The sequence below is a fragment of the Nerophis ophidion genome, linkage group LG04, assembly GCF_033978795.1.
Source record: "Nerophis ophidion isolate RoL-2023_Sa linkage group LG04, RoL_Noph_v1.0, whole genome shotgun sequence".
Classification (NCBI taxonomy): domain Eukaryota; kingdom Metazoa; phylum Chordata; class Actinopteri; order Syngnathiformes; family Syngnathidae; genus Nerophis; species Nerophis ophidion.
This window is the reverse complement of record NC_084614.1, coordinates 63345151-63372070: the sequence shown is the minus strand read 5'-3', so window position 1 is coordinate 63372070 and position 26920 is coordinate 63345151. Positions and strand designations below refer to the sequence as shown.

The following is a 26920-nucleotide window of genomic DNA, read 5'->3' as shown; positions in this document are numbered from 1 at the left end:
ATGACCGTACTTCCTTGAATTGCCGCCGGAGCGCTAATTAATTTAAAACCTCTTCTCACTCCTGCGCTTACCAAAGGCATGCGGTAAAAGTAAGCATGCGCTACTTATTTTAAAACCTCTTCTCACTCCGGCACTTACCAAAGGCATGCAGTAAAAATTTGAGTGTGATGTAATCTTGGACCTTAAATTATACTGAATAGCCCTTAATCTTCTTACCTTTATGCGATTTCAAATTACCGGTATTGAAATCAGCCTCCTCCATTTTGAAAATGAGGACAGGGGAAGTGTCACTCGTGACGTCACGAGTTTGACCAGACTGTAATACTAAGCATGCGCTAATTATTTTGGGAAGCGAGTTTGACCCGGCAGTAATTCAAGGTAGGCGCATACTACATGCCCTGCGGCAATTCAAGGAAATACGGTTGTTGCTAAATCTCGCCTTTGCAAAGATGTTTTACTTGACGGTGGCCAATCTTGCTCAAACTTGACATATAAGTGCTTGTCAATCTGCTAAAGGTGCCTACCAAATTTCACAATGATTCAGCTAAACAACGCAAAGTTTCACAGGGTTATCTTTTTATGCACATTGAAGCTAGGTGAGATAATTCAAGCTGATTTACTGGGTTTAAAAACAGCGCCACAAACTAATAGCACAATCACCAAAGTATGGAAGCATGGTTTTACAAATGTTCAGCCTTTAGTATTCAGCGGTTTAGGAGTAGAAGTGTTACATCTGATTTTTTTACTTGTCTATGTAATATTTATATGAGGAACTTGAGGTCATTTAGCTTTAAAAGACCCTAAGAAGTAGACCGCCGGTGTAAGTGTGCAGGCATGCAAGCTCACACCACAAGGTTCAGTTTTTTTTTCCATGAAAAAATATCCCGTTTCCTCAGGAGTGGCCTTATCTGTGAGTGAGAGGCATTGTGTTAACTTTAGACGTTGACCACACTCGTCATTCTGTGTGTGAATAAACAATACGGAAGAAAAGCATTTTGTCTCATGTGGACCAGCCATAACAAAGTGGGATGTCAAGACTCGAAGGTAGAAAGACGAGCGCCTGACAGAATTCCTCGCGGTCAGCCAACAGGAACTTGATGTGGGAAATATGCAAAATAACATTTTACTTGTAGACTTATGGCTTTTATGTGATTTAGGGCACCATTTTTAGGACAGCTGCCTGGCTTTATGGAACAATCAACTTTTGAAGAGGGACACTAATTACATGAATACCTCCCTTTTTTATGCAGTATAGGTGAGTTTGTGGTTTAGATCCATGCAATTACTAAAGCATGAAGCCGTTTTTCAACGGTGTGGCGTTTACACCACCCTCTGTTGGCTGCAAATAATATTGCAAAGGAAACGTGTAATTTATTGTACTTTGGTGCATAAATTGTAAGACTAGATGCCAGTAACCTAAAATAAACACACACACACGCACACAGTCTTCAAAGATTCCTCCTGGACTGCTTTGGAAAATACACACCCATTTTTTATTGTGTTGATCCAGTCACCCGACAACATTCCTCTGAATTGCTCTTAAGTGTCTTGTCAAAGTTGTGAGGCAAACGTTTTTACATACACACACACACACATACACATGCAGACATGCACACACACACAGACACTTGACCTGTGTAAAGTTGGCAACCACCTTGTCCAAATCTCCCCAAACTGGCCCCAATTGTTTGTGCCATTACGGTTTTTAAATTATTCCAAAATACACTTTCTGACCCCCTATAATAGTGTAACTATTATAGTTTTTAACTTATTAACATTTTAATATTCATAACCAGCAACCCCACCTTGTTAAAACCTCCCCAAACCAATACCAATCATCCATCCATCCATCCATTTTCTGCCGCTTATTCCCTTTTGGGGTCGCGGGGGGGTGGCGCTGGCGCCTATCTCAGCTACAATCGGGCGGAAGGCTTCGTACACCCTGGACAAGTCGCCATCTCATCACAGGGCCAACACAGATAGACAGACAACATTCACACTCACATTCACACACTAGGGCCAGTTTAGTGTTGCCAGTCAACCTATCCCCAGGTGCATGTCTTTGGAAGTGGGAGGAAGCCGGAGTACCCGGAGGGAACCCATGCATTCACGGGGAGAACATGCAAACTCCACACAGAAAGATCCCTAGCCTGGTATTGAACCCAGGACTACACAGGACCTTCTTCGTATTGTGAGGCAGACGCACTAACTAACCCCTCTGCCACCGTGAAGCCCAATATTAATTGATTGTGCTGCAAACATTTTTGGTTATATGTGTTATAGTTTTTATGATATTAATATTTTATGTTTTTATGTTAATGTGTTAATAATCATAATTAGAACCCCCCCCCACTATGTCTTTTGTGTTATGAACGTGTAGTTAACATGACTAGACCTTTACTAGGTCAAAATCTCCCCAAACTTGTCCCGTTTGTTTGTGTGGATGGATGAAAATGCATGAGAATGTTTTATATTGTGAACGTTATTTTTGACACTGTGATTACCAGCTGAATTATTCATTACTTATCGTGTTAAGCATTGTCCGCTAAGATTTATCTGAGAGCCTGGGAGCCAGGTGCAGTCATCAAAAGAGCCACATCTGGCTCTAGAGCCATAGGTTCCCTACCCCTGTTTTATGGTGTTACTGTGTAATCAACGTGGTATTAATCATTACTAGACCCCCGCCCCCAACTGTGTTAAAATTTCCCCAAACTAATCCCATTTTTTGTGCTTTTTTTTGGTCTAACTATCATAGTTGTTAAGTTATTAACTATTTATGGAGTTGGTTATTAAGTTAAAATACCAATAATTGTCACACACACTAGCTGTGGTGAAATGGGTCCTCTGCATTTGACCCATCCCCTTGATCAACCGCTGTGAGGTGAATCACAATTCGTTAAGTTGAAAACTGTAAGAGTTAGACCAAAACAACTTTTTTAGCGCAAACAAGCACAAATGATTGGGTTTGGTTGGATAACTTTTGAGAAGGTGCCGGGGGGTCTAGTTATGAATCATAATTTGTTGATAACCTTAAGTTTATAGTAGTTAGACCCAAACAGGCACAAATAAGCATAAACGAAGCCCACATAAGTAGGTCAAGATTGGACAGATTTTGACAAAGAAAATGCATAATACGTTAATAACCTAAAAACCGTAACGGCACAACTTCACACAGGTAAACTGTTATGGCAAACTTACCCCACTAGTATGGTAAGTAGATCCCTGCAAGTTTCATGTACAAACATCTGTGGCGCCCTCAAGTGGTGACCAAGAGAGATACGCCAAGGAACACTAGAACAGTGCTTTTCAATCACTGTGCCCGGTACTCTAAGAGTGCAGGGGTCACCAACCTTTTTGTAGCTGCAGACCGGTCAACGCTTGATAATTCTTCCCGCGGCCTGGCGGGGGGGGGATTTTTTTTTCTTTCCCTTTGTCATGAAAAAGGGAGGTTTTTGTCATGAAAAATTGAGTTTTTTTTGGGGTGGGTGCACTAATTGTAAGTGTATCTTGTGTTTTTTATGTTGTTTTAATAAAAATAATAATAATAATAATAATAAAAAAAATGTAATTAAAAAATAATTAAAATTAATAAAAAAAATTCTTCTGCGGCCCGGTGGTTGGGGACCACTGCTCTAGTGCAGTAGCTCGATTGGTACCGGGCCGCAGAAGAATTTTTTATAAAATGTATTTCTTGTATTTTGTATTTTATTTATTTTATTAAATAACATAAAAAACATAAGATGCACTAACAATTAGTGCACCAACCCAAAAAACCTCCCTTTTTCATGACAAAAAAAACAAAAAACGAAATAAAGCATAAATAGAAACGCCTCTATGTATCAATTACCTAATTTGTAATTTCCAAGGTTCACTTTATTTACTTTTTTTTTTTTTTACTCCTGTTTATTGAGGGGTAGGAGTCACAGTTTACCATGAATTGATTAATGTGGACCCCGACTTAAACCAGTTGAAAAACTTATTCGAGTGTTACCATTTAGTGGTCAATTGTATGGAATATGTACCAAACTGTGCGATCTACTAATAAAACTATCAATCAATCAATCAATCAAAAAAAACGCCCCGCTTTACCATCTACCTCTGGCTTCGTTTACTTGCTCACCCCGGTATAAACTATTTGCTTGCCCAACACATTTACAACAGTAGTTACTTTAATTTGAAAATGCAGCTTAATTTAGCCCGAGGGCTGCATGTTTGACATCACTCTTTTAATGGGTTAGGGCAGGGGTCTCAAACTCAATTTACCTGGGGGCCACTGGATGCAGAAACTGGGTGAGGCCGGGCCGCAAGAAAAGATTTCTTAAAAAACCAAACATGCACTTTTTAATGAATTCACCTTCTGTGAAAGGCTTTCCCGCCCTAGCAACGTACTTGCCAACCCTCACCATTTTTCCGAGAGACTCCTAAATTTCAGTGCACCTCCCGACAATCTACCGATGCAACCATTTTCCTGAATTTGTCCCAATTTTCACCCGGCCAACATTATTAAGGGCTGCCGTGACTGCACTGCCTTTAATAACATCTACAACAGTGGTTCTCAACCTTTTTTCAGTGATGTACCCCATGTGAACATTTTTTTCATTCAAGTACCCCCTAATCAGAGCAAAGCATATTGGTTGAAAAAAAGAGATAAAGAAGTAAAATACAGCACTATGTCATCATTTTCAGATTTATTAAATTGTATAACAGTGCAAAATATTGCTCATTTGTAGTGGTCTTTCTTGAACTATTTGGAAAAAAATATATAAAATAACTAGGGGTGGGCAAATTAATGCGTTAATTATGAGTTAACTCATCAATCTATTAACGCCGACAATTATTTTATCGCACATTTGCGTATGTTGTTTACATGCTTTTATTTTGTTAACGCCTTTTCTTAACAAGATGGCGTCGCCCGGCGTCGAGGGGCTCTTGGTAAAGATGCAACATTTGACAAAAATACCGGACAATTCTGCAAATTTCATGGCTGGTTTACAGCGTGGTCACTCCGGGATCACTTACGACCGCCAGACAATTCTGGATGTGGATAGATCGGGCCGTTTTGGACTGAATGACGCGTGCTTGCTAGATCGGCTAGCTAGCATGGGAATACTTTGCCGGCTACATCCAGCGGCCTGTGAAGCAGCGGAGTATATGTGTTGTCTGTCTATTTATGAATAATGCAGACGAGGCGTGTTGGCTGAGTTCTTAACGTTTACTTTCAGAGAGTGCATATCACAACATACAAGATGCCGTCATGGCGACACACAACCTATGCGCATGCTCGTCACTCCTGTTGCATGCTGGGTAGGGTAGTTCTTTTATTCCCTGGCTCATAACATCACAATATAGTACCATGTATATGCGTTCAGTTTATCAAAGTACCAAGCAAACAATCGGAAAATTCCCATCATATCAATTCCTAGATATGGTCATAATTATTTTAAGTGCACTACGCAGAATAAACACAACATTATTAATATTGCTACTACGGATAATTTGATCAAAAATTCCCTAAAACAGCCCACTACCTATAATACAGGTTTTTTAAACATAAGATCCCTGATAAAAAAAATGTTTCTGCTGTTACCTCAGAAATTGCCTGTTCAGATGTTATGATTGTCGCTCAGAGATTTGTATGTATCCATCCATCCATCCATCATCTTCCGCTTATCCGAGGTCGGGTCGCGGGGGCAGCAGCCTAAGCAGGGAAGCCCAGACTTCCCTATCTCCAGCCACTTCGTCTAGCTCTTCCCGGGGGATCCCGAGGCGTTCCCAGGCCAGCCGGGAGACATAGTCTTTCCAACGTGTCCTGGGTCTTCCCCGTGGCCTCCTACCAGCTGGACGTGCCCTAAACACATCCCTAGGGAGGCGTTCGGGTGGCATCCTGACCAGATGCCCGAACCACCTCATCTGGCTCCTCTCGATGTGGAGGAGCAGCGGCTTTACGTTGAGCTCCTCCCGGATGGCAGAACTTCTCACCCTATCTCTAAGGGAGAGCCCCGCCACCCGGCGGAGGAAACTCATTTCGGCCGCTTGTACCCGTGATCTTATCCTTTCGGTCATGACCCAAAGCTCATGACCATAGGTGAGGATGGGAACGTAGATCGACCGGTAAATTGAGAGCTTTGCCTTCCGGCTCAGCTCCTTCTTCACCACAACGGATCGATACAACGTCCGCATTACTGAAGACGCCGCACCGATCCGCCTGTCGATCTCACGATCCACTCTTCCCCCACTCGTGAACAAGACTCCTAGGTACTTGAACTCCTCCACTTGGGGAAGGGTCTCCTCCCCAACCCGGAGATGGCACTCCACCCTTTTCCGGGCGAGAACCATGGACTCGGACTTGGAGGTGCTGATTCTCATTCCGGTCGCTTCACACTCGGCTGCGAACCGATCCAGTGAGAGCTGAAGATCCCGGCCAGATGAAGCCATCAGGACTACATCATCTGCAAAAAGCAGAGACCTAATCCCGTGGCCACCAAACCGGAACCCCTCAACGCCTTGACTGCGCCTAGAAATTCTGTCCATAAAAGTTATGAACAGAATCGGTGACAAAGGACAGCCTTGGCGGAGTCCAACCTTCACTGGAAACGTGTCCGACTTACTGCCAGCAATGCGGACCAAGCTCTGACACTGATCATACAGGGAGCGGACTGCCACAATAAGACATTCCGATACCCCATACTCTCTGAGCACTCCCCACAGGACTTCCCGAGGGACACGGTCGAATGCCTTCTCCAAGTCCACAAAGCACATGTAGACTGGTTGGGCAAACTCCCATGCACCCTCAAGAACCCTGCCGAGAGTATAGAGCTGGTCCACAGTTCCACGACCAGGACGAAAACCACACTGTTCCTCCTGAATCCGAGGTTCGACTATCCGGCGAAGCCTCCTCTCCAGTACACCTGAATAAACCTTACCGGGAAGGCTGAGGAGTGTGATCCCACGATAGTTGGAACACACCCTCCGGTCCCCCTTCTTAAAGAGAGGGACCACCACCCCGGTCTGCCAATCCAGAGGTACCGCCCCCGATGTCCACGCGATGCTGCAGAGTCTTGTCAACCAAGACAGCCCCACAGCATCCAGAGCCTTAAGGAACTCCGGGCGGATCTCATCCACCCCCGGGGCCTTGCCGCCGAGGAGCTTTTTAACTACCTCAGCGACCTCAGCCCCAGAAATAGGAGAGTCCACTACAGATTCCCCAGGCACCGCTTCCTCAAAGAAAGACGTGTTGGTGGGATTGAGGAGGTCTTCGAAGTATTCCCTCCACCGATCCACAACATCCGCAGTCGAAGTCAGCAGAACACCATCCGCACCATACACGGTGTTGATAGTGCACTGCTTCCCCTTCCTGAGGCGCCGTATGGTGGTCCAGAATCGCTTCGAAGCCGTCCGGAAGTCGTTTTCCATGGCTTCCCCGAACTCTTCCCATGTCCGAGTTTTTGCCTCCGCGACCGCTAAAGCTGCACACCGCTTGGCCCGTCGGTACCCGTCCACTGCCTCCGGAGTCCTATGAGCCAAAAGAACCCGATAGGACTCCTTCTTCAGCTTGACGGCATCCCTCACTGCTGGTGTCCACCAACGGGTTCTGGGATTACCGCCACGACAGGCACCAACAACCTTGCGGCCACAGCTCCAATCAGCCGCCTCGACAATAGAGGTTCGGAACATGGTCCACTCGGACTCAATGTCCCGCACCTCCCTCGTGACATGTTCAAAGTTCTCCCGGAGGTGTGAATTGAAACTCTCTCTGACAGGAGACTCTGCCAGACGTTCCCAGCAGACCCTCACAATGCGCTTGGGCCTGCCAGGTCTGTCCGGCATCCTCCCCCACCATCGCAGCCAACTCACCACCAGGTGGTGATCGGTAGAAAGCTCCGCCCCTCTCTTCACCCGAGTGTCCAAAACATGAGGCCGCAAATCCGATGACACAACTACAAAGTCGATCATGGAACTGCGGCCTAGGGTGTCCTGGTGCCAAGTGCACATATGGACACCCTTATGTTTGAACATGGTGTTTGTTATGGACAATCCGTGACGAGCACAAAAGTCCAATAACAAAACACCACTCGGGTTTAGATCCGGGCGACCATTCTTCCCAATCACGCCTCTCCAGGTTTCACTGTCGTTGCCAACATGAGCGTTGAAGTCTCCCAGTAGGACAAGGGAATCACCCGGAGGAGCACTTTCCAGTACTCCCTCGAGTGTACCCAAAAAGGGTGGGTACTCTGAACTGCTGTTTGGTGCGTAAGCACAAACAACAGTCAGGACCCGTCCCCCCACCCGAAGGCGAAGGGAAGCTACCCTCTCGTCCACTGGGTTGAACTCAAACGTACAGGCTTTGAGCCGGGGGGCAACCAGAATTGCCACCCCAGCCCGTCGCCTCTCACTGCCGGCAACGCCAGAGTGGAAGAGGGTCCAGTCCCTCTCGAGAGAACTGGTTCCAGAGCCCTTGCTGTGCGTCGAGGTGAGTCCGACTATATCCAGCCGGAACTTCTCTACCTCGCGCACTAGCTCAGGCTCCTTCCCCCCCAGTGAGGTGACGTTCCACGTCCCAAGAGCTAGCTTCTGTAGCCGAGGATCGGACCGCCAAGTGCCCTGCCTTCGGCTGCCGCCCAGCTCACAATGCACCCGACCTCTATGGCCCCTCCTATGAGTGGTGAGCCCATTGGAGGGATGACCCACGTTGCCTCTTCGGGCTGTGCCCGGCCGGGCCCCATGGGAACAGGCCCGACCACCAGGCGCTCGCCATCGTGCCCCAACTCCGGGCCTGGCTCCAGAGCGGGGCCCCGGTGACCCACGTCCGGGCGAGGGAAATCTGGGTTCATTTCGTTGTAATTCCATAGAAGTCTTTGATTTGTATGTAGATTATATTTATTTTCCATAACAAACAGGATAACTTAAATACCCTGGCAGTGGTAGTAATAAGCTTAAATGTTTGTATTTACATTTTTTGAGTTGATTTTCATAAAATATGCTATTTAACTGCTACTGTTTAACAAGGACTGATTTAAATTGTGTTTGCACAACAAATGTTTTGGTGCTTTTGTTCATGTGGGAAAATATTCCAATAAAGGTGCACTACACACTACTTTTGAATTCATTATTGGGCTTTGCGTATACAATGCAGTTAATCGCGATTAATCAGAGAAATAGTGTGATTAACTTCGATTACAATTTTTAATCGTTGCCCAGCCCTAAAAATAACTAAAAACGTGTTGAAAAATAAACAAGTGATTCAATTATGAATAAAGATTTCTACACATAGAAGTAATCATCAACTTAAAGTGCCCACTTTGGGGATTGTAATAGAGATCCATCTGGATTCATGAACTTAATTCTAAACATTTCTTCACAAAAAAATAAATCCTTAACATCAATATTTATGAAACATGTCCATAAAAAGTCTAGCTGTCAACACTGAATGTTGGATTATTATTTTTTCACTGTTTATGAACTTATATTCGTATTTCATTGAAGTATTATTCAATAATATATTTATAAAGTATTTATGAATTGCTGCTATTTTTTATAATAATTTTGTAATAAATCTCCCTTTAGGGGTCTCCCGGGAAAATTGGGGACGTGGGCAAGTATGATGCTGTTTAGCGCCGTTCATATTAAACTCGCGGGCCGCACCAACATTAAATTGTCATATCAAAGTGCGGGCCACATGTTTGAGACCTTTGTTTTAAATTATTAGCGCCCCGGCGGCAATTCAAGGAAATCAATCAATCAATCAATCAATGTTTACTTATATAGCCCTAAATCACTAGTGTCTCAAAGGGCTGCACAAACCACCACGACATCCTCGGTAGGCCCACATAAGGGCAAGGAAAACTCACACCCAGTGGGACATCGGTGACAATAATGATCCAGTGGGACGTCTGTGACAATAATGACTATGAGAACCTTAGAGAGGAGGAAAGCAATGGATGTCGAGCGGGTCTAACATGATACTGTGAAAGTTCAATCCACAATGGATCCAACACAGTCGCAAGAGTCCAGTCCAAAGCGGGTCCAACTCAGCAGCGAGAGTCCCGTTCACAGCGGAGCCACCAGGAAACCATCCCAAGCGGAGGCGGATCAGCAGCGCAGAGATGTCCCCAGCCGATACACAGGCAAGCAGTACATGGCCACCGGATCGGACCGGACCCCCTCCACAGGGGAGAGTGGGACATAGAAGAAAAAGAAAAGAAACAGCAGATCAACTGGTCCAAAAAGGGAGTCTATTTAAAGGCTACAGTATACAAATTAGTTTTAAGGTGAGACTTAAATGCTTCTACTGAGGTGGTATCTCGAACTGTTACCGGGAGGGCATTCCAGAGTACTGGAGCCCGAACGGAAAACGCTCTATAGCCCGCAGACTTTTTTTGGGCCTTGGGAATCACCAACAAGCCGGAGTCCTTTGAACGCAGATTTCTTGCCGGGACATATGGTACAATACAATCGGCAAGATAGGATGGAGCTAGACCGTGTAGTATTTTATAGGTAAGTAGTAAAACCTTAAAGTCACATCTTAAGTGCACAGGAAGCCAGTGCAGGTGAGCCAGTACAGGCGTAATGTGATCAAACTTTCTTGTTCTTGTCAAAAGTCTAGCAGCCGCATTTTGTACCAACTGTAATCTTTTAATGCTAGACATGGGGAGACCCGAAAATAATACGTTACAGTAGTCGAGGCGAGACGTAACAAACGCATGGATAATGATCTCAGCGTCTTTAGTGGACAGAATGGAGCGAATTTTAGCGATATTACGGAGATGAAAGAAGGCCGTTTTAGTAACGCTTTTAATGTGTGCCTCAAAGGAGAGAGTTGGGTCGAAGATAATACCCAGATTCTTTACCGTGTCGCCTTGTTTAATTGTTTGGTTGTCAAATGTTAGAGTTGTATTATTAAATAGAGTTCGGTGTCTAGCAGGACCGATAATCAGCATTTCCGTTTTTTTGGCGTTGAGTTGCAAAAAGTTAGCGGACATCCATTGTTTAATTTCATTAAGACACGCCTCCAGCTGACTACAATCCGGCGTGTTGGTCAGCTTTAGGGGCATGTAGAGTTGGGTGTCATCAGCATAACAGTGAAAGCTAACACCGTATTTGCGTATGATGTCACCTAGCGGCAGCATGTAGATGCTGAAGAGTGCAGGGCCAAGGACCGAACCCTGGGGAACTCCACACGTTACCTTAACGTAGTCCGAGGTCACATTGTTATGGGAGACACACTGCATCCTATCAGTAAGATAAGAGTTAAACCAAGACAGGGCTAAGTCTGACATACCAATTCGTGTTTTGATACGTTCTAATAAAATATTATGATCGACGGTATCGAAAGCAGCGCTAAGATCGAGGAGCAGCAACATAGATGACGCATCAGAATCCATCGTTAGCAATAGATCATTAGTCATTTTTGCGAGGGCTGTCTCCGTCGAGTGATTTGCCCTGAAACCGGATTGAAAGGTTTCACATAGATTGTTAGACGCTAAGTGTTCATTTAACTGCTCCGCAACAATTTTTTCGAGGATTTTTGAAATAAAGGGAAGGTGAGACACCGGTCGGTAGTTTACCATGAGGTCAGGATCGAGGTTAGGTCTTTTAAGAAGAGGATGAATAACCGCTTTTTTGAATGCTAGGGGAACAGTGCCCGAGGAAAGTGATAAGTTTATAATATTTAGCACTGATGGACCTAATAATACAAAGAGCTCCTTGATCAGTTTCCCAGGAAGAGGGTCAAGTAAACATGTTGTTTGTTTTATTCCATTTACACGTTGTAACAATTCCTCTAATGTTATTTCCTCAAAACGAGAGAAACTATTTTGGAGGGCAGTATCCGCCGTATATACAATCGTGTCAGTGTTAATAGAACCCCGTTGTAGCTGGGACGCATTGTCTTTAATCTCCTTTCTAATGACTTCAATTTTCTTACTAAAGAATTGCATAAAGTCATCAGCTGAGTGGGTGGAGCTACTGGAAGGAGTCCCTTGTTGGGTTAGCGATGCTACCGTACTAAACAAAAATTTAGGATCGTTTTTATTACGGTGGATGAGATTTGAGTAATAATTAGCTTTAGCTAAGGTAAGCATGCGTTTATAAGTTATTAAACCATCACTAAATGCTTGATGGTGCACCTCAAGTTTAGTCGTGCGCCATTTGCGTTCCAGCTTTCTGCATAATAATTTCTGAGCTCTAGTTTCTTCTGTAAACCACGGGGTGCGCTTTTTTGGAGCCTTTTTTAACTTTAGTGGTGCTATGTTATCAATGGTTTCGCGCAGGGCGTCGTTAAAGTTGTTAGTGAGGTTATCAATAGAGCCCACATACTTTGGGAATGGTGCCATTACCGAGGGCAGTAGGTCAGCAAGAGTTGTCGTTGTGGCCGTATTAATGTTGCGGCTGCTATAGCAGTTGTTATTATTATTAGTTTGACGAACATGCGTCTGAACCTCGAATTTTATAAGGTAATGATCGGACAATACTTTAGTATACGGGAGTATCGTAACTTTGGAAGCGGTGATACCCCTGACAAGCACTAGGTCTATCGTATTACCGTTGCGATGCGTGGGTTCATTTATTATTTGTGTGAGACCACAGCTATCAATTATACTCTGGAGCGCTACGCACGGTGGGTCCGATGGGGTATTCATATGGATATTAAAGTCCCCCATTATGATTATATTATCGGCGTGTGTCACTAGATCAGCAACGAACTCTGAGAATTCATTGATAAAGTCCGAACAGGGCCCTGGGGGGCGGTAGATAACAGCCAGGTGTAGAGGCAGCGGTGTGACAGACCTCATAGTAAGCACCTCAAACGATTTATATTTATTATTTATGTTAGGACTAAGGTTAAAGTTTTCGTTGTATATTAGTGCAACCCCCCCACCCCTTTTGAGCGGACGGGCAATATGCGCATGTGTAAAGTTAGGAGGACATGCCTCATTTAGCGCAAAAAAGTCGTTTGGTTTAAGCCAGGTTTCGCTGAGACCGATGACGTTAAGATTGTTGTCTCTGATAATATCATTAACTAACAACGTTTTGGGAGACAATGATCTTATGTTTAAAAAACCTATATTATAGGTAGTGGGCTGTTTTAGGGAATTTTTGATCAAATTATCCGTAGTAGCAATATTAATAATGTTGTGTTTATTATGCCCAGTGCATTCAGTATAATTACGACCATATCTAGGAATTGATACGACGGGAATGTTCCGATTGTTTGATTGTTGCTTTGATAAACTGCACACATCATGGTTAGCCTCCTCAGTAACGGGGATTTTCCGATTGTTTGATTGTTGCTTTGATAAACTGCACACATCATAGTTAGCCACCTCAGTAAAACACATGTCCAACTCTGAAACACTCAAAGCAGAAAAAACTTGTTCTAATTTAACTGACTCCTTACCCAGACCAGTAGTCTCGCATTTTCCATCTAAATCCGTCTTCAGGGTGGAGGAAAGTGGTGTTCTGTGGGGATTAGCCTTCTGCTTTGTTTTTAGCCCCGCTCGACATCCGCGTTTCCGATCACACCGCTGGCGTCTGCTCCGTAGACGGCCCCCGCTGCTACTAGACTCCCCTGCTTCACAGGCCGCTGGATGTAGCCGCCGATGTATCCCCATGCTAGTTAGCATGTTTAGCACGCCCGCGTCTATCAGTCCAAAACGGCCCGGTATGTCCATATCCAGAAGTGTCTGGCGGTCGTACGTGATCACGGAGTGACCACGATGCGAGCCAGCCATGAAGTCTGCAGAACTGTCCGGCATTTCCGCCAAATGTTCCATCTTTAGCAAGAGCACCGCAGTGTCGCAGCCCGTCCGGGCGCCGCCATCTTGCAAATACGATATGTTTGTCCAGTGAATGCATATGTACCTCACATTGTGAAATAAAATCATGTGTCCTTCCAAACAAACATAAATTGATTAACGTGGACCCCGACTTAAACAAGTTGAAAAACTTATTTGGGTGTTACCATTTAGTGGTCAATAATACAGAATATGTACTGTACTGTGCAATCTACTAATAAAAGTGCCAATCAATCAATCATTAAGCCTCGTTCATATTAAACTCGCGGGCCGCACCAACATTAAATTGTCATATCAAAGTGCGGGCCGCATAATAACGTTTAGCGGGCCGCAATTGGCCCGCATGTTTGAGACCCTTGGGTTAGGGGTTAGGCTTTTCCACGGTTTGATTTGGACATGCAGAACAACCTACTTTAATGATCGTTTTCCTCTGTGCTTCTTTCTTATCATACATCCATAACTTGTTGAAAACATTCCACCACAGGAGGCTGATTTTTAGTTGGAGTTTGTTTGTGTGTTGTGATGTTCTTTTTCTTTGTCTCGTAAAGAGTTGCGTTTTCCCCACTTGTCTTAATGCTTCGGTTTCAGGTGTTTTTTTTTTTTTTTTTTAACAAACTTTGTAGTGTGCAATCATTTGTTTTCACGTCTGATGCCGCAAAACAAAACCACTGATGACAGTTTTCCTTTCTTTGGAACAAACATCATGGGAAAATGGCCCCACCTTCTACAAACCCCGTTTCCATATGAGTTGGGAAATTGTGTTAGATGTAAATATAAACAGAATACAATGATTTCAACCCACATTCAGTTGAATGCACTACAAAGACAAGATATTTGATGTTCAAACTGATGAACATAATTTTTTTTTTGCAAATAATAATTAACTTAGAATTTCATGGCTGCAACACGTGCCAAAGTAGTTGGGAAAGGGCATCCCCTTTTCTTTCAACAACACTCAATAAACGTTTGGGAACTGAGGAAACTAATTGTTGAAACTTTGAAAGTGGAATTCTTTCCCATTCTTGTTTTATGTAGAACTTCAGTCGTTCAACAGTCCGAGGTCACTGCTGTCGTATTTTATGCTTCATAATGCGCCACACATTTTCGATGGGAGACTGCAGGCGGGCCAGGAATGTACCCGCACTCTTTTACTACGACACCACACTGTTGTAACATGTGGCTTGGCATTGTCTTGCTGAAATAAGCAGGGGTGTCCATGATAACATATGTTGCTCCAAAACCTGTGTGGACCATTCAGCATTAATGGTGCCTTCACAGATGTGTAAGTTATCCATGCCTTGGGCACTAATACACCCCCATACCATCACAGATGCTGGCTTTTGAACTTTGCACATACTACAATCCGGATGGTTATTTTCCTCTTTGTTCCGGAGGACACCACGTCCACAGTTTCCAAATATAATTTGAAATGTGGTCTCGTCAGACCACAAAACACCATTCCACTTTGCATCAGTCCATCTTAGATTAGCTCGGGCCCAGCGAAGCCAGCAGCGTTTCAGGATATTGTTGATAAATGGGTTTGGCTTTGAATAGTAGAGTTTTAACTTGCACTTACAGATGTAGCAACCAACTGTAGTTACTGAGAGTAGTTTTATGAAGTGTTCCTGAGCCCATGTGGTGATATCCTTTACACACTGTCTGTTTTTGATGCAGTACAGCCTGAGGGATCAACGGTCTGTAATATCATTGCTTACGTGCAGTGATTTCTCTAGATTATCTGAACCTTTTGATGATTTTACAGACCGTAAATGATAAAATCCCTAAATTCCTTGAAATAGCTTGTTGAGTAATGTTGTTCTAAAACTTTTCGAAAGTTTGCTTACAAATTGGTGACCCTCGCCCCATCATTGTTTGTGAAATACTGAGCATTTCATGGAAGCTACTTTTATACCCAATCATGGCACCCACCTGTTCCCAATTAGCCTGCACACCTGTGGGATGTTCCAAATAAGTATTTGATGAGAATTTCTCAACTTTAGCAGTATTTATTGCCACCTTTCCCAACTTCTTTGTCACGTGTTGCTGGCATCAAATTATAAAGTTAATGATTATTTGCAAAAAAAAAAAAAATGATCAGTTCGAACATCAAATATGTTGTCTTTGTAGCATATTGAACTGAATATGGGTTGAAAATGATTTGCAAATCATTGTATTCCCTTTATATTTACATCTAACACAACTTCCCAAGTCATATGGAAACGGGGTTTGTACCATCCCAGTCATGTCTGTTGTGTCATTGAGCAAGACACTTCACCTTTGCTCCTGATGGGTCCTAGTTAGGGCCTTTCATGGCAGCTCCCACCATCAGTGTGTGAATGGGTGAATGTGGAAATAGTGTCAAAGCGCTTTGAGTTCCTTAAAAATGTAGAAAAGCGCTATGCAAGTACAACCCATTTACCATTTCCTGTTTGCATTAGCATTTTGTTAGGCGTGTGAATCTCGGCTAAGGAAATAAGGGGGAGGGTGGAATCTACTGAAGCTCATTGGGGCAAAAAGTATGCTGGAGCATGAGAAGAAAAAAATATTGATTTTTTTAAATTTTTAAAATCGTCTGCAACAGAAACTTGAATTTATCGATAACATTGATTTATCGCCCAGGCCTAATTATTTTTATGAATACTATTGAAGGCCTCATAAAAAAAAGTAAAGTAAATACTTTGTATGAAAAAGCCTTAAAGTGCACTTACGCAGGTTTCCTTTTTGTTGTTATCCTCAGAATAAACATGGCCGCCAGCGTGCACTGTTCCTACTGCCGGGAGGACCTCGGGGGTAGGAGGTTCGTCCGCAACGAGGGCCGCCCGGTGTGCGTGCGCTGCCACACCAAATTCTGTGCCAACAACTGCGCCGAGTGCCATCGACCCATCTCTGTGGAATCAAAGGTTAGAGCGAGGCTCTTGTCAAGTTTGCACTAAAAAAAGTTAAAGGGGAACATTATCACCAGACCTATGTAAGCGTCAATATATACCTTGATGTTGCAGAAAAAAGACCACATGTTTCTTTAACCAATTTCCGAACTCTAAAAGGGTGAATTTGGGGATTTAAACGCCTTTTAATTGATAGCCTGTCGAGCGATGACCTTTCACCCGTGACGTCACAACATGAAGCAATCCGCCATTTTCTCAATCTTATTACACGCACCAAGTCAAATCAACTCTGTTATTTTTCCGATATACACACAAGAATGTGTGGATATCCTGCGACACTCAAGCAGATGCATTTCCAACGATAAAGTCAACAAAATCTGCAATATTGGAAAATAGACCACCACTGAATCTGCCCGAGTGCGAGCTATTCAGGGACGACGGCAGTCTCTTCCTGCAGACGAGCGAGGTAAACCCCCTGGATATGATTTATGCCACTTCGTCTCATTTTGTCCACCAAATTTATAAGGTTGTGCATGAATGCACAAAGGTGAGTTTTGTTGATGTTATTGACTTATGTGGAGTGTGTTAATCAGACATATTTGATCACGGCATGACTGCAAGCTATTCGATGCTAACATGCTATTTAGGCTAGCTGTATGTACATATTGCATCATTATGCCTCTTTTGTGGCTATATTTGCATCCAGCTTTTCCCTCCACCCACATTTAATGCCAAACAAACACATACAAATCGTTGGTTGGAAGGCGATCGTCGAATTCGTCCTCGCTTCCTCCCGTCCCGCTGTCTGTCGTGATATGGCTCAATAGCTTAGGTTTCTTTTTCAATTTCGTTTTGGCTACCTGCCTCCATACTCCAACCATCCATTTCAATACATGCGTAATCTGTTGAATCGCTTACGGCGCTGAAATCCGAGTCTGAATCCGAGCTAATATCGCTATACCTTTCTGTGCTATCCGCCATGTTTGTTTCTGTGTGATCACGCTGTGACGTCACAGGATAATGGACGGGTGGATATAACGACGGTTAAAATCAGGCACTTTGAAGCCGTTTTTCGGGATATTGCTTGATGGGTAAAATTTTGAGAAAAACTTCGAAAAATAAAATGAGCCACTGGGAACTGATTATTGGTTTTAACCCTTCAGAAATTGTGATAATGTTCCCTTTTAATTTGGAATCATTACTAGTAGATAAAGCTTCCGGACCACTCATGATACTTTAAGTGAAGCTACTGCCATCTTGAGCGGTTACTAAAAACTGCAGTAGGTTGTCCACTGCAGCAATAGTTGATGCTAATTATTGACTCTGGCAGTTATTTCCTTTTCTAGTCTCTGCAGTCAATTGAATAGATGCATTGATGTCTCATTTCTCGTCCTCGCTTTAGGAGCTGAACCACAAGGGACGCTACTGGCACGAGGACTGTTTCCGATGCGGAAAGTGTTACAAGCCGCTGGCGAAGGAGCCTTTTACCACCAAGGATGATCGCATCCTGTGTGGGAAGTGCTGCTCCAGGGAGGAGGCGCCACGCTGCCACGGCTGCTATAAAGCCATCCTGGCTGGTAAGAAGCTTTCAGAGCGCAGGTCTCCCGTCCAAAGGCAAAACCTAGTAACTCACTTCTAGCTGATTTTGAGAAAACAAACGAAAACCAATCTATGTTATGCCGTCTTACAAAGATTTACAAAGTCATCAAACGTATAGATGTTTTCTTGAGCTTTCATTTTCTTGCCGATTGAGCCATGAATTGAATCTGCTCTCATGAACGTGTGCCCTTTCTCCAGATATTTTATCACAATCTCGGGTGGGCCCCATTCTGGGTTTGCACATTGGGCAAGAGCCGTTTACAGCGTCCAGTTTTTATTTTGACCTCCACAGTTATCTGCCCAAAAGAGTATGCAAGGGGAAGAATCAAGAACAATACATTTAATGAAGGTGCTTGCAACGTCCTGGGCCAATCTTCCAAATATCCCCTCGTGCCATAATATCACATAATCAGGTTGACCGTCGGCCCCAATTCGTGCAAATGTCTCATTGAAGACAATAAGGCGACTGACAAAAAAGCTCCGATTGGTCCCTTGAGATACTAGGTTTTTCTGTTGTATCTACGCGGTTATGTGGTAGTTGCTAGGTCCTGCCATGCACGTAACAGCTTACTTACGGAAAAAATTACAATATCGCACACACTAATGTAAAACATATCACCTAGGAACTCCAAAATTATTATCAGCTCAGTTTTGACCAAAATTGAGTTACTGGGTTTTGCCTTTGGACGGGAGAGGTGTCAAACTCAGGGCCCAGGGCTAGATATTAAAATGGCCCTCCAAATAATTTAATGTGGCCTGCCAAAAAACGATAAATACATGGAAACAATAGATAAATCACTTTCTGACTAAATGTATTTGTTCTTTCAATTTTGAAAGAAAAATATTTAATGGTTTCTGATCATGCAACAAGATGTTTTTTTGTGGGGGGGTTTTTTTTGTTATCAAAAAAACCAACCCTTGTGTGTCGCTGGTCACTCTGACTTAACATTTAAAATCAAGTTATCCGTCAATCTGTAAGTAAAACATATAATCAAAAACCGTTGCCTATGCAAATTTTGTAACAAGACTATTATGCGTTTATATTCATATGTTATTTACAGTTATAAGCAACCCTATATGAGGTTAGCCATGCATGCAACGTGGCCCGAATTAAAAACGAGTTTGACACCCCTGTTCAATCTGGATAGGAGAGGGAGGAACTCTACTTAGTGGGGAAGCTGGTGGAGTACACTTTCATGACCCTCATATTTACAGTATACCCACAATGTTAATAATTGCCGTGTATTGCAAAAGATATAGTGACATGTGTTTGTGTAAAGCTTCAACGTTTGGAGGTGACAATGAGTCATTCCTACTGTGTTGACTGTTATCTTTATGACAAAGTAGCGCTGTTCTTAAAGAGTCGGCTTGAAATTTTTCACACAGCTCAATGTGCTGAACAAAACAACATTCGCCGAATTACCACTGATTTTTGCACGGGCTTTTAAGGGACGATCAGGAACAGTTGTGTCAAGTTTGAGCAAGGTTGCTTAAAGGCCTACTGAAACCCACTACCACCGACCACGCAGTCTGATAGTTTATATATCAACGATGAAATATTAACATTGCAACACTTGCCAATACGACTGGTTTAGTTTACTAAATTACAATTTTAAATTTCCCGTTGGGTTTCTTGTTGAAAAGGTCGCGGAATGATGACGTGTGCGCATGACGTCACGGACTGTCAGGAAATATTAGTGCAGCACCACTTTCGGCTAAAAGTCGTCTCTTTTCATCGCGCAATTACACAGTATTCTGGACATCTGTGTTGCTGAATCTTTAGCAATTTGTTTATGTAATAATGGAGAAGTAAAAGTAGAAAGATGGAGATGGGAAGCTTTAGCCTTTAGCCACTCAAACACACGGTGATTCCTTGTTTAAAATTCCCGGAGGTGAAGCTTTACTATGGATCAGAGCGGTCAAGCGAACATGGTTCCCGACCACTTGTCAATCGGCAGGTTTCGGTGAGAAAATTGTGTTAAAAAGTTGCCTCTTACCGGAGATCTGTGGAGTTTGCGCCGTCCTTGTATCTGCCTGTGTTCCCTCAGACACTGGCCTCAAGACACCCGTGGACACACCCTTCCGACTATCAGGTACTATTTAATCTCACTAAAACACAAGCAACACAATAGAAAGATAAGGGATTTCCCAGAATTATCTTAGTAAATGTGTCTAAAAACATCTGAATCTGTCCCAATACAGATTTTTTTTAAACTTTTTTATTGTATTTTATTTTTCTAGTCCTTCGCTATCAATATCATCATCCACAAATCTTTCATCCTCGCTCAAATTAATGGGGAAATTGCCGTTTTCTCGGTCCGAATAGCTCTTTTTGTTGGAGGCTCCCATTATAAACAATGTGAGGACGTGAGGAGCCCTCACCCTTGTGACGTCATCATCTGCGACTTCCGGTAAAGGCAAGGCTATTTTGTCAGCACCAAAAGTTGCGAACTTTATCGTCGATGTTCTCTACTAAATCCTTTCAGCACAGATATGGCAATATTGCGAAATGATCAAGTATGACACATAGAATGGACCTGCTATCCCCGTTTGAATAAGAACATCTCATTTCAGTAGGCCTTTAAAATACATGGCCATCATCAAGCGAAAGGTCTTTGCAGGTGTATTCAAGCCTGTGTAAAAGGCACAGGACAATGTCTGTTTTTGAACACGTCTCCGGCTAACATTGCATCCATCTGTGGTTGTGCAGGAACAGAGAGCGTGGAGTACAAAGGCAACTCGTTTCATGATGAGTGCTTCACCTGTTGCCAGTGTAAACGACCAATGGCGTCACAGAGCTTTGTCTCCAAAGGGAGCGACGTCTATTGCAGCCCCTGCTACGACAACAAGTTTGCCAAAGTCTGCGTTTCCTGCAATAAGGTACCAGACACGCACACACACACACACACAAAAGCAATGTATTCAATGTTTGATTCCTCCCTTGTCTTTCTAGCCCATAGTGTCAGGAGGAGTCAATTACCAGGAGCAGCCTTGGCACGGACACTGTTTTGTGTGCAGCTCCTGCTCCAAACCGTTGGCCGGGTCCAGCTTCACCACGCACCAGGACAACGTCTTCTGCGTGGACTGCTACAAGAACATCGTGGCTAAGAAATGCAACGGTTGCCAAATGGCCATTACAGGTATCTTAAGTCTTGAATACCCAAATATAAGTTCGATATTTCACCCTTTAAACAAATAAACGGACAAGAAAAAAAGAAGAGGCTTCGCTACACATCCTAAATCCACGCCCGGAGGCCGGCCAGCAAGCTAGATATGACACCTTAACATTTTTCTGCAGTGAATTGGCTAGCATGATGTTCTTATTAATTTGTGAATGTAATGTTAGCATTGTAGCTAACCTAGTGCTAGTGTTGTGTGTGTCCTCATGTCCCACACCTTATTATCACATTGTTGTGTGTTATATATGGCATCCATTACCTTGGAAAAGGGTAGATTTACATTGTATACAGTGGGGCAAAAAAGTATTTAGTCAGCCACCGATTGTGCAAGTTCTCCCACTTAAAATGATGACAGAGGTCTGTAATTGTCATCATAGGTACACTTTAACTGTGAGAGACAGAATGTGAAAAAAAAAAATCCAGGAATTCACATTGTACGAATTTTAAAGAATTATTTGTAAATTATGGTGGGAAATAAGTATTTGGTCAACCATTCAAAGCTCTCATTGATGGAAGGTAGTTTTGGCTCAAAATCTCACGATGCATGGCCCCATTCATTCTTTCCTTAACACGGATCAAACGTCCTTTCCCCTTAGCAGAAAAACAGCCCCAAAGCCTGATGTTTCCACCACCATGCTTCACAGTAGGTATGATGTTCTTGGGATGCAACTCAGTATTCTTCTTCCTCCAAACACGACGAGTTGAGTTTATACCAAAATGGATACATGGATGATACAGCAGAGTATTTGGAGAATGTCATGTGGTCAGATGAAACCAAAATAGAACTTTTTGGTATGAACTCAACTGGTCGTGTTTGGAGGAAGAAGAATACCGAGTTGCATCCCAAGAACACCACACCTACTGTGAAGCATGGAGGTGGAAACATCATGCTTTGGGGCTTTTTTTCTGCTAAGGGCACAGGACGATTGATCTGTGTTAAGGAAAGTATGAATGGGGCCATGTATCGTGAGATTTTGAGCCAAAACCTCCTTCCATCAGTGAGCGCTTTGAATGGTTGACCAAATACTTATTTTTCCACCATAATTTACAAATAAATTCTTTAAAATTCCTACAATGGGAATTCCTGGATTTTTTTCCCCCCATTCTGTCTCTCACAGTTGAAGTGTACCTATGATGAAAATTACAGACCCCTGTCATCATTTTAAGTGGGAGAACTTGCACAATCGGTGGCTGACTAAATACTTTTTTGCCAAAAAAGTTAATAATAGTGCTTCTTCGAGATACTCTGTGTCAGAAACCCAACCAGCTCATTGGCATTGATGCTAACCGGCATACCAAATTATCGTGTTTCTTCATTATTAGTATTTAAACGTGTTTTAAAGAGTCGCTATGTTCTCACCTTTACCCGCGCAGGTTTTGGCAAAGGAGTGAACGTTGTGACGTACGAGGGAGGCTCCTGGCACGAATACTGCTTCAACTGTAAGCGATGTTCCCTCAGTCTGATCAACAAGCCCTTTGTGACCAAGGGGCGGGACATCCTGTGTCCAGACTGCGACAGCAACTAGAAGCGGAAAAGAAAAGAAAGCTTGCGAGCTGTTAAGTTTGGACCTTTGGTGGTTAAATGTCTTTATTTCAATGTTGTGAGGCGGCCATTCTTGTTGCCAACACTCTGGGGAAATCCCATTTGAAAATATAAGAAAAAAAATATTTTTATCTAATGGCTCATATTTAACAAAAAGTATTGGCATTTTCGCATACTGTAAGTTGTTACAGTAGTAGTGCTAAAACAAAAAACATAAAATGCACAATGGTCTGGAGTACTACTTTATGTGCACAAAAAAGCCAAAGAAAAAGTAAAAAAACATTTTCATATTTCATACTTTCCATGCGTTTTTCTTCGTTAGTTCAGTATGGACAGATTACAGTGGAACCTCGATTTACAAGCCTAATTGGTTCTTCAACAGGGCTCGTGAATCAAAAAGTTTGTACAGTGAAGCAAATTTCTCCATAAAAAACAATAAATATGAATAATGGGTTCCAGCCTCAACAAAAGTTAAGTTTTGCACATTTTGAACACAATATCATCTCCGCTCGGGATGGTCTCCTGCTGGCCCCACTATGGACTGGACTTTCACTATTATGTTAGATCCACCATGGACTGGACTCTCACTATTATGTTGGATCCACTATGGACTGGACTCTCACAATATTGATAGATCCACTCAACGACCAATGCACCGGTCCCACATTGTCCCATTGGGTTGAGTTTTTCATTGCCCTGATGTGGGATCTGAACCGAGGTTGTCGTTGTGGCTTGTGCAGCTCTTTGAGACACTCGGGATTTAGGGCTACATAAGTTAACACTGATTGATAGATTGATATAAAGTGCTACACAGTATTGTATATCAAACAAACAAAGTTTGTCTTTATCAACAATGTAAAACAACAGCAAGCTGAACTGTCCTGTGTGCTCTGCTCTGCCAACACGCGCGCACACATACAGAAATCCCTGTGGCGCCTTCACACACTATCAGAAATCACAAAAATCCTTAACTTTAACAACCATATTGCTACAATAATCCATCCATCCATTTTCTACCGCTTTTCCCCTTTGGGGTCGCGGGGGGTGTTTGCGCCTATCTCAGCTGCACATGGGTCGGAAGGCGGTGTACACGCTGGACAAGTCGCCACCTCATCACAGGGCCAACACAGACAGACAACATTCACGCTCACATTCACACACTAGGGCCAATTTAGTGTGGCCAATCAAACTATCGCCACAATAATTAACATTTTAAATAGAAAATACCCATCCATCCATCCATTTCCTATCGCTTATTCCCTTTGGGGTCGCGGGAGGCGCTGGTACCTATCTCAGCTACAATCGGGCGGAAGGCGGTGTAAACCCAGGACAAGTCGCCATCTCATCGCAGGGCCAACACAGATAGACAGACAACATTCACGCTCACATTCACACACTAGGGCCAATTTAGTGTTGCCAATCTACCTATCGCAACAATAATTAACATTTTAAAAAGAAAATACCACTTGCACTATATTATCGGCAAAAGTCCTCTCGTGAGCATTTCCTCACGAGAGAGGAACAAGCAGACATGGAGAAACCGGAGGGGGCGAGAGGGAGGAGCCGTGTGTGCACCGATGGAAGAGGAGCCGCTGAACAAGAGGTAGTCTTATTCTCTGCTGTGAAATAAGTCAGCTTTGGCCTATGTTTCCAGAAAAGTCAGTTGAAAACTTGCTGTGTTACGAAGCTATCTTCATCAAATCTCCTTATTACAAGTAAGCACAAAATGGCTGCGAGCGTGACACAACATGAATAAATCAAGCAATCGTACACGGAGGCATATTTGGCGCGGACTAAAGGTTTGTAAGTCGAGGTTTCACTGTATTTGTATGATTACCTAGTAAAATCAATACACCAGCTTGTTTTTTATACTTGAAATGGGATTATATACATGATTATATATTAAGCCCACACTTGGTTATCTTCATTGTTGTCATTCCAAAATGCATGCTAACGTGTAAGCATTAGCATTCGATTTTTTTGAAAGTACATCTTTTTTTTAAAAATGTTTTTCAGTTATGTGTCATTCTGTATAAAATAAACATGTTCAAACAATTATTAATACCGTTTTTTAAGTTTATTGCAGAGCCATAAAATGTCTGAGAAATTGTCTTAAAGTCAATGCAGTGCTACTCTACCTTGCTGTTTTTACGATCTCATGTCATAACCCCGCCCTCTTCCTGTGTGTCGGCCAATAAGCTGCCGGTCTTGCCTTGATTGATTGAAACTTTTATTAGTATATTGCATAGTACAGTACATACAGTGGGGCAAAAAGTATTTAGTCAGCCAATGGTTGTGCAAGTTCTCCCACTTAAAATGATGACAGAGGTCTGTTTTTTTCATCATAGGTACACTTCAACTGTGAGAGACAGAATGTGAAAAAAAATCCTGGAATTCACATTGTAGGAATTTTAAATAATTTATTTGTAAATTATGGTGGAAAATAAGTATTTGGTCAACCATTCAAAGCTCTCACTGATGGAAGGAGGTTTTGGCTCAAAATCTCACGATACATTCATTCTTTCCTTAACACGGATCAATCGTCCTGTCCCCTTAACAGAAAAACAGCCCCAAAGCATAATGTTTCCACCCCCATGCTTCACAGTAGGTATGATGTTCTTGGGATGCAACTCAGAATTCTTCTTCCTCCAAACACGACGAGTTGAGTTTATACCAAAATGGATACATGGATGATACAGCAGCGGATTGGGAGAATGTCGTGTGGTTAGATGAACCCAAAATAGAACTTTTTGGTATAAACCCAACTCGTCGTGTTTGGAGGAAGAAGAATACTGAGTTGCATCCCAAGAACACCATAACTACTGTGAAGCATGGGGGTGGAAACATCATGCTTTGGGGCTGTTTTTCTGCTAAGGGGACAGGACGATTGATCAGTGTTAGGGAAAGAATGAATGGAGCCATGTATCGTGAGATTTTGAGCCAAAACCTCCTTCCATCAGTGAGAGCTTTGAATGGTTGACCAAATACTTATTTTCCCCCATAATTTACAAATAAATTCTTAAAAATTCCTACAATGTGAATTCCTGGATTTTTTTTTTCACATTCTGTCTCTCACTGTTGAAGTGTACCTATGATGAAAATTACAGACCTCTATCATCATTTTAAGTGGGAGAACTTGCACAATCGGTGGCTGACTAAATACGTTTTTGCCCCACTGTATTTAGTACAATTAACCACTAAATGGTAACACTCATATAGGTTTTTCAACTTGTTTAAGTCAGGGTCCAGGTAAATCAATACATAGTAAACCACCCACCTGTGGTGTAATGCATTTTATTTAATATACACGTCTTCTTGGACTTTGAAAAAAAAAATTGTAGTTTTTACTACATTTTGGTACTGGGGAGTAACTTCATAATCTCTTCAAATGTAAGATAAGAAAAGCTGTACATACAATAAATGTACTGTACCCCCCAATCCCCGCCCCCGTTTCATGATGCTACACTGTAAAAGTGTCATGCACACACACACACAAACACACACTCGCACACACTCACACACACACACACACACACACACACACTGCAGTCAGATTATCAATGCTACATCAGCACACAGCTTTACCAGGTATGTACAACCTTTTGTTATGTGTTTTTATACTTCTGTACAATAGTGACACTAATTTGTTAAGAATGAGTTTCTATTTCTTAATGCTTATTGAAACTTTTTTAGGTTTGGGATGATTTTTCAGCAAAAGGTTTTGTGTGTTGCCTTGACTCTGCTGTGTGGCGCTGCCTCCACAACTATGCGAGGTATAGGACATTTTCCTTTAATTTAAAATTTCCTTTAAAAATATGTTCTCATTAAAATGTATCTAAATAATAATACAAATAAACTTATATAATTAGAAAGTTATAATAGATATATTTATAAAAATAAATGTTTGAAGGCTGCTTAGTT

The 26920-nt window shown here is 42.7% G+C and overlaps 1 protein-coding gene across 1 annotated transcript in view; it reads left to right on the top strand.

Moving 5' to 3' along the window:
* The window catches only part of LOC133551704 (four and a half LIM domains protein 1-like), a 39205-nt gene extending 14144 nt beyond the window's left edge, over positions 1-25061 (top strand). The window contains exons 3-7 of the mRNA XM_061898689.1: positions 16531-16693; positions 18081-18255; positions 20988-21157; positions 21231-21417; positions 22831-25061. Coding sequence (XP_061754673.1) covers positions 16538-16693; positions 18081-18255; positions 20988-21157; positions 21231-21417; positions 22831-22982 — 840 coding nt within the window. The 5' untranslated portion in view covers positions 16531-16537 and the 3' untranslated portion in view covers positions 22983-25061. The remainder of the gene's footprint in view (positions 1-16530; positions 16694-18080; positions 18256-20987; positions 21158-21230; positions 21418-22830) is intronic.
* The last annotated feature ends 1859 nt before the right edge of the window (positions 25062-26920 follow it).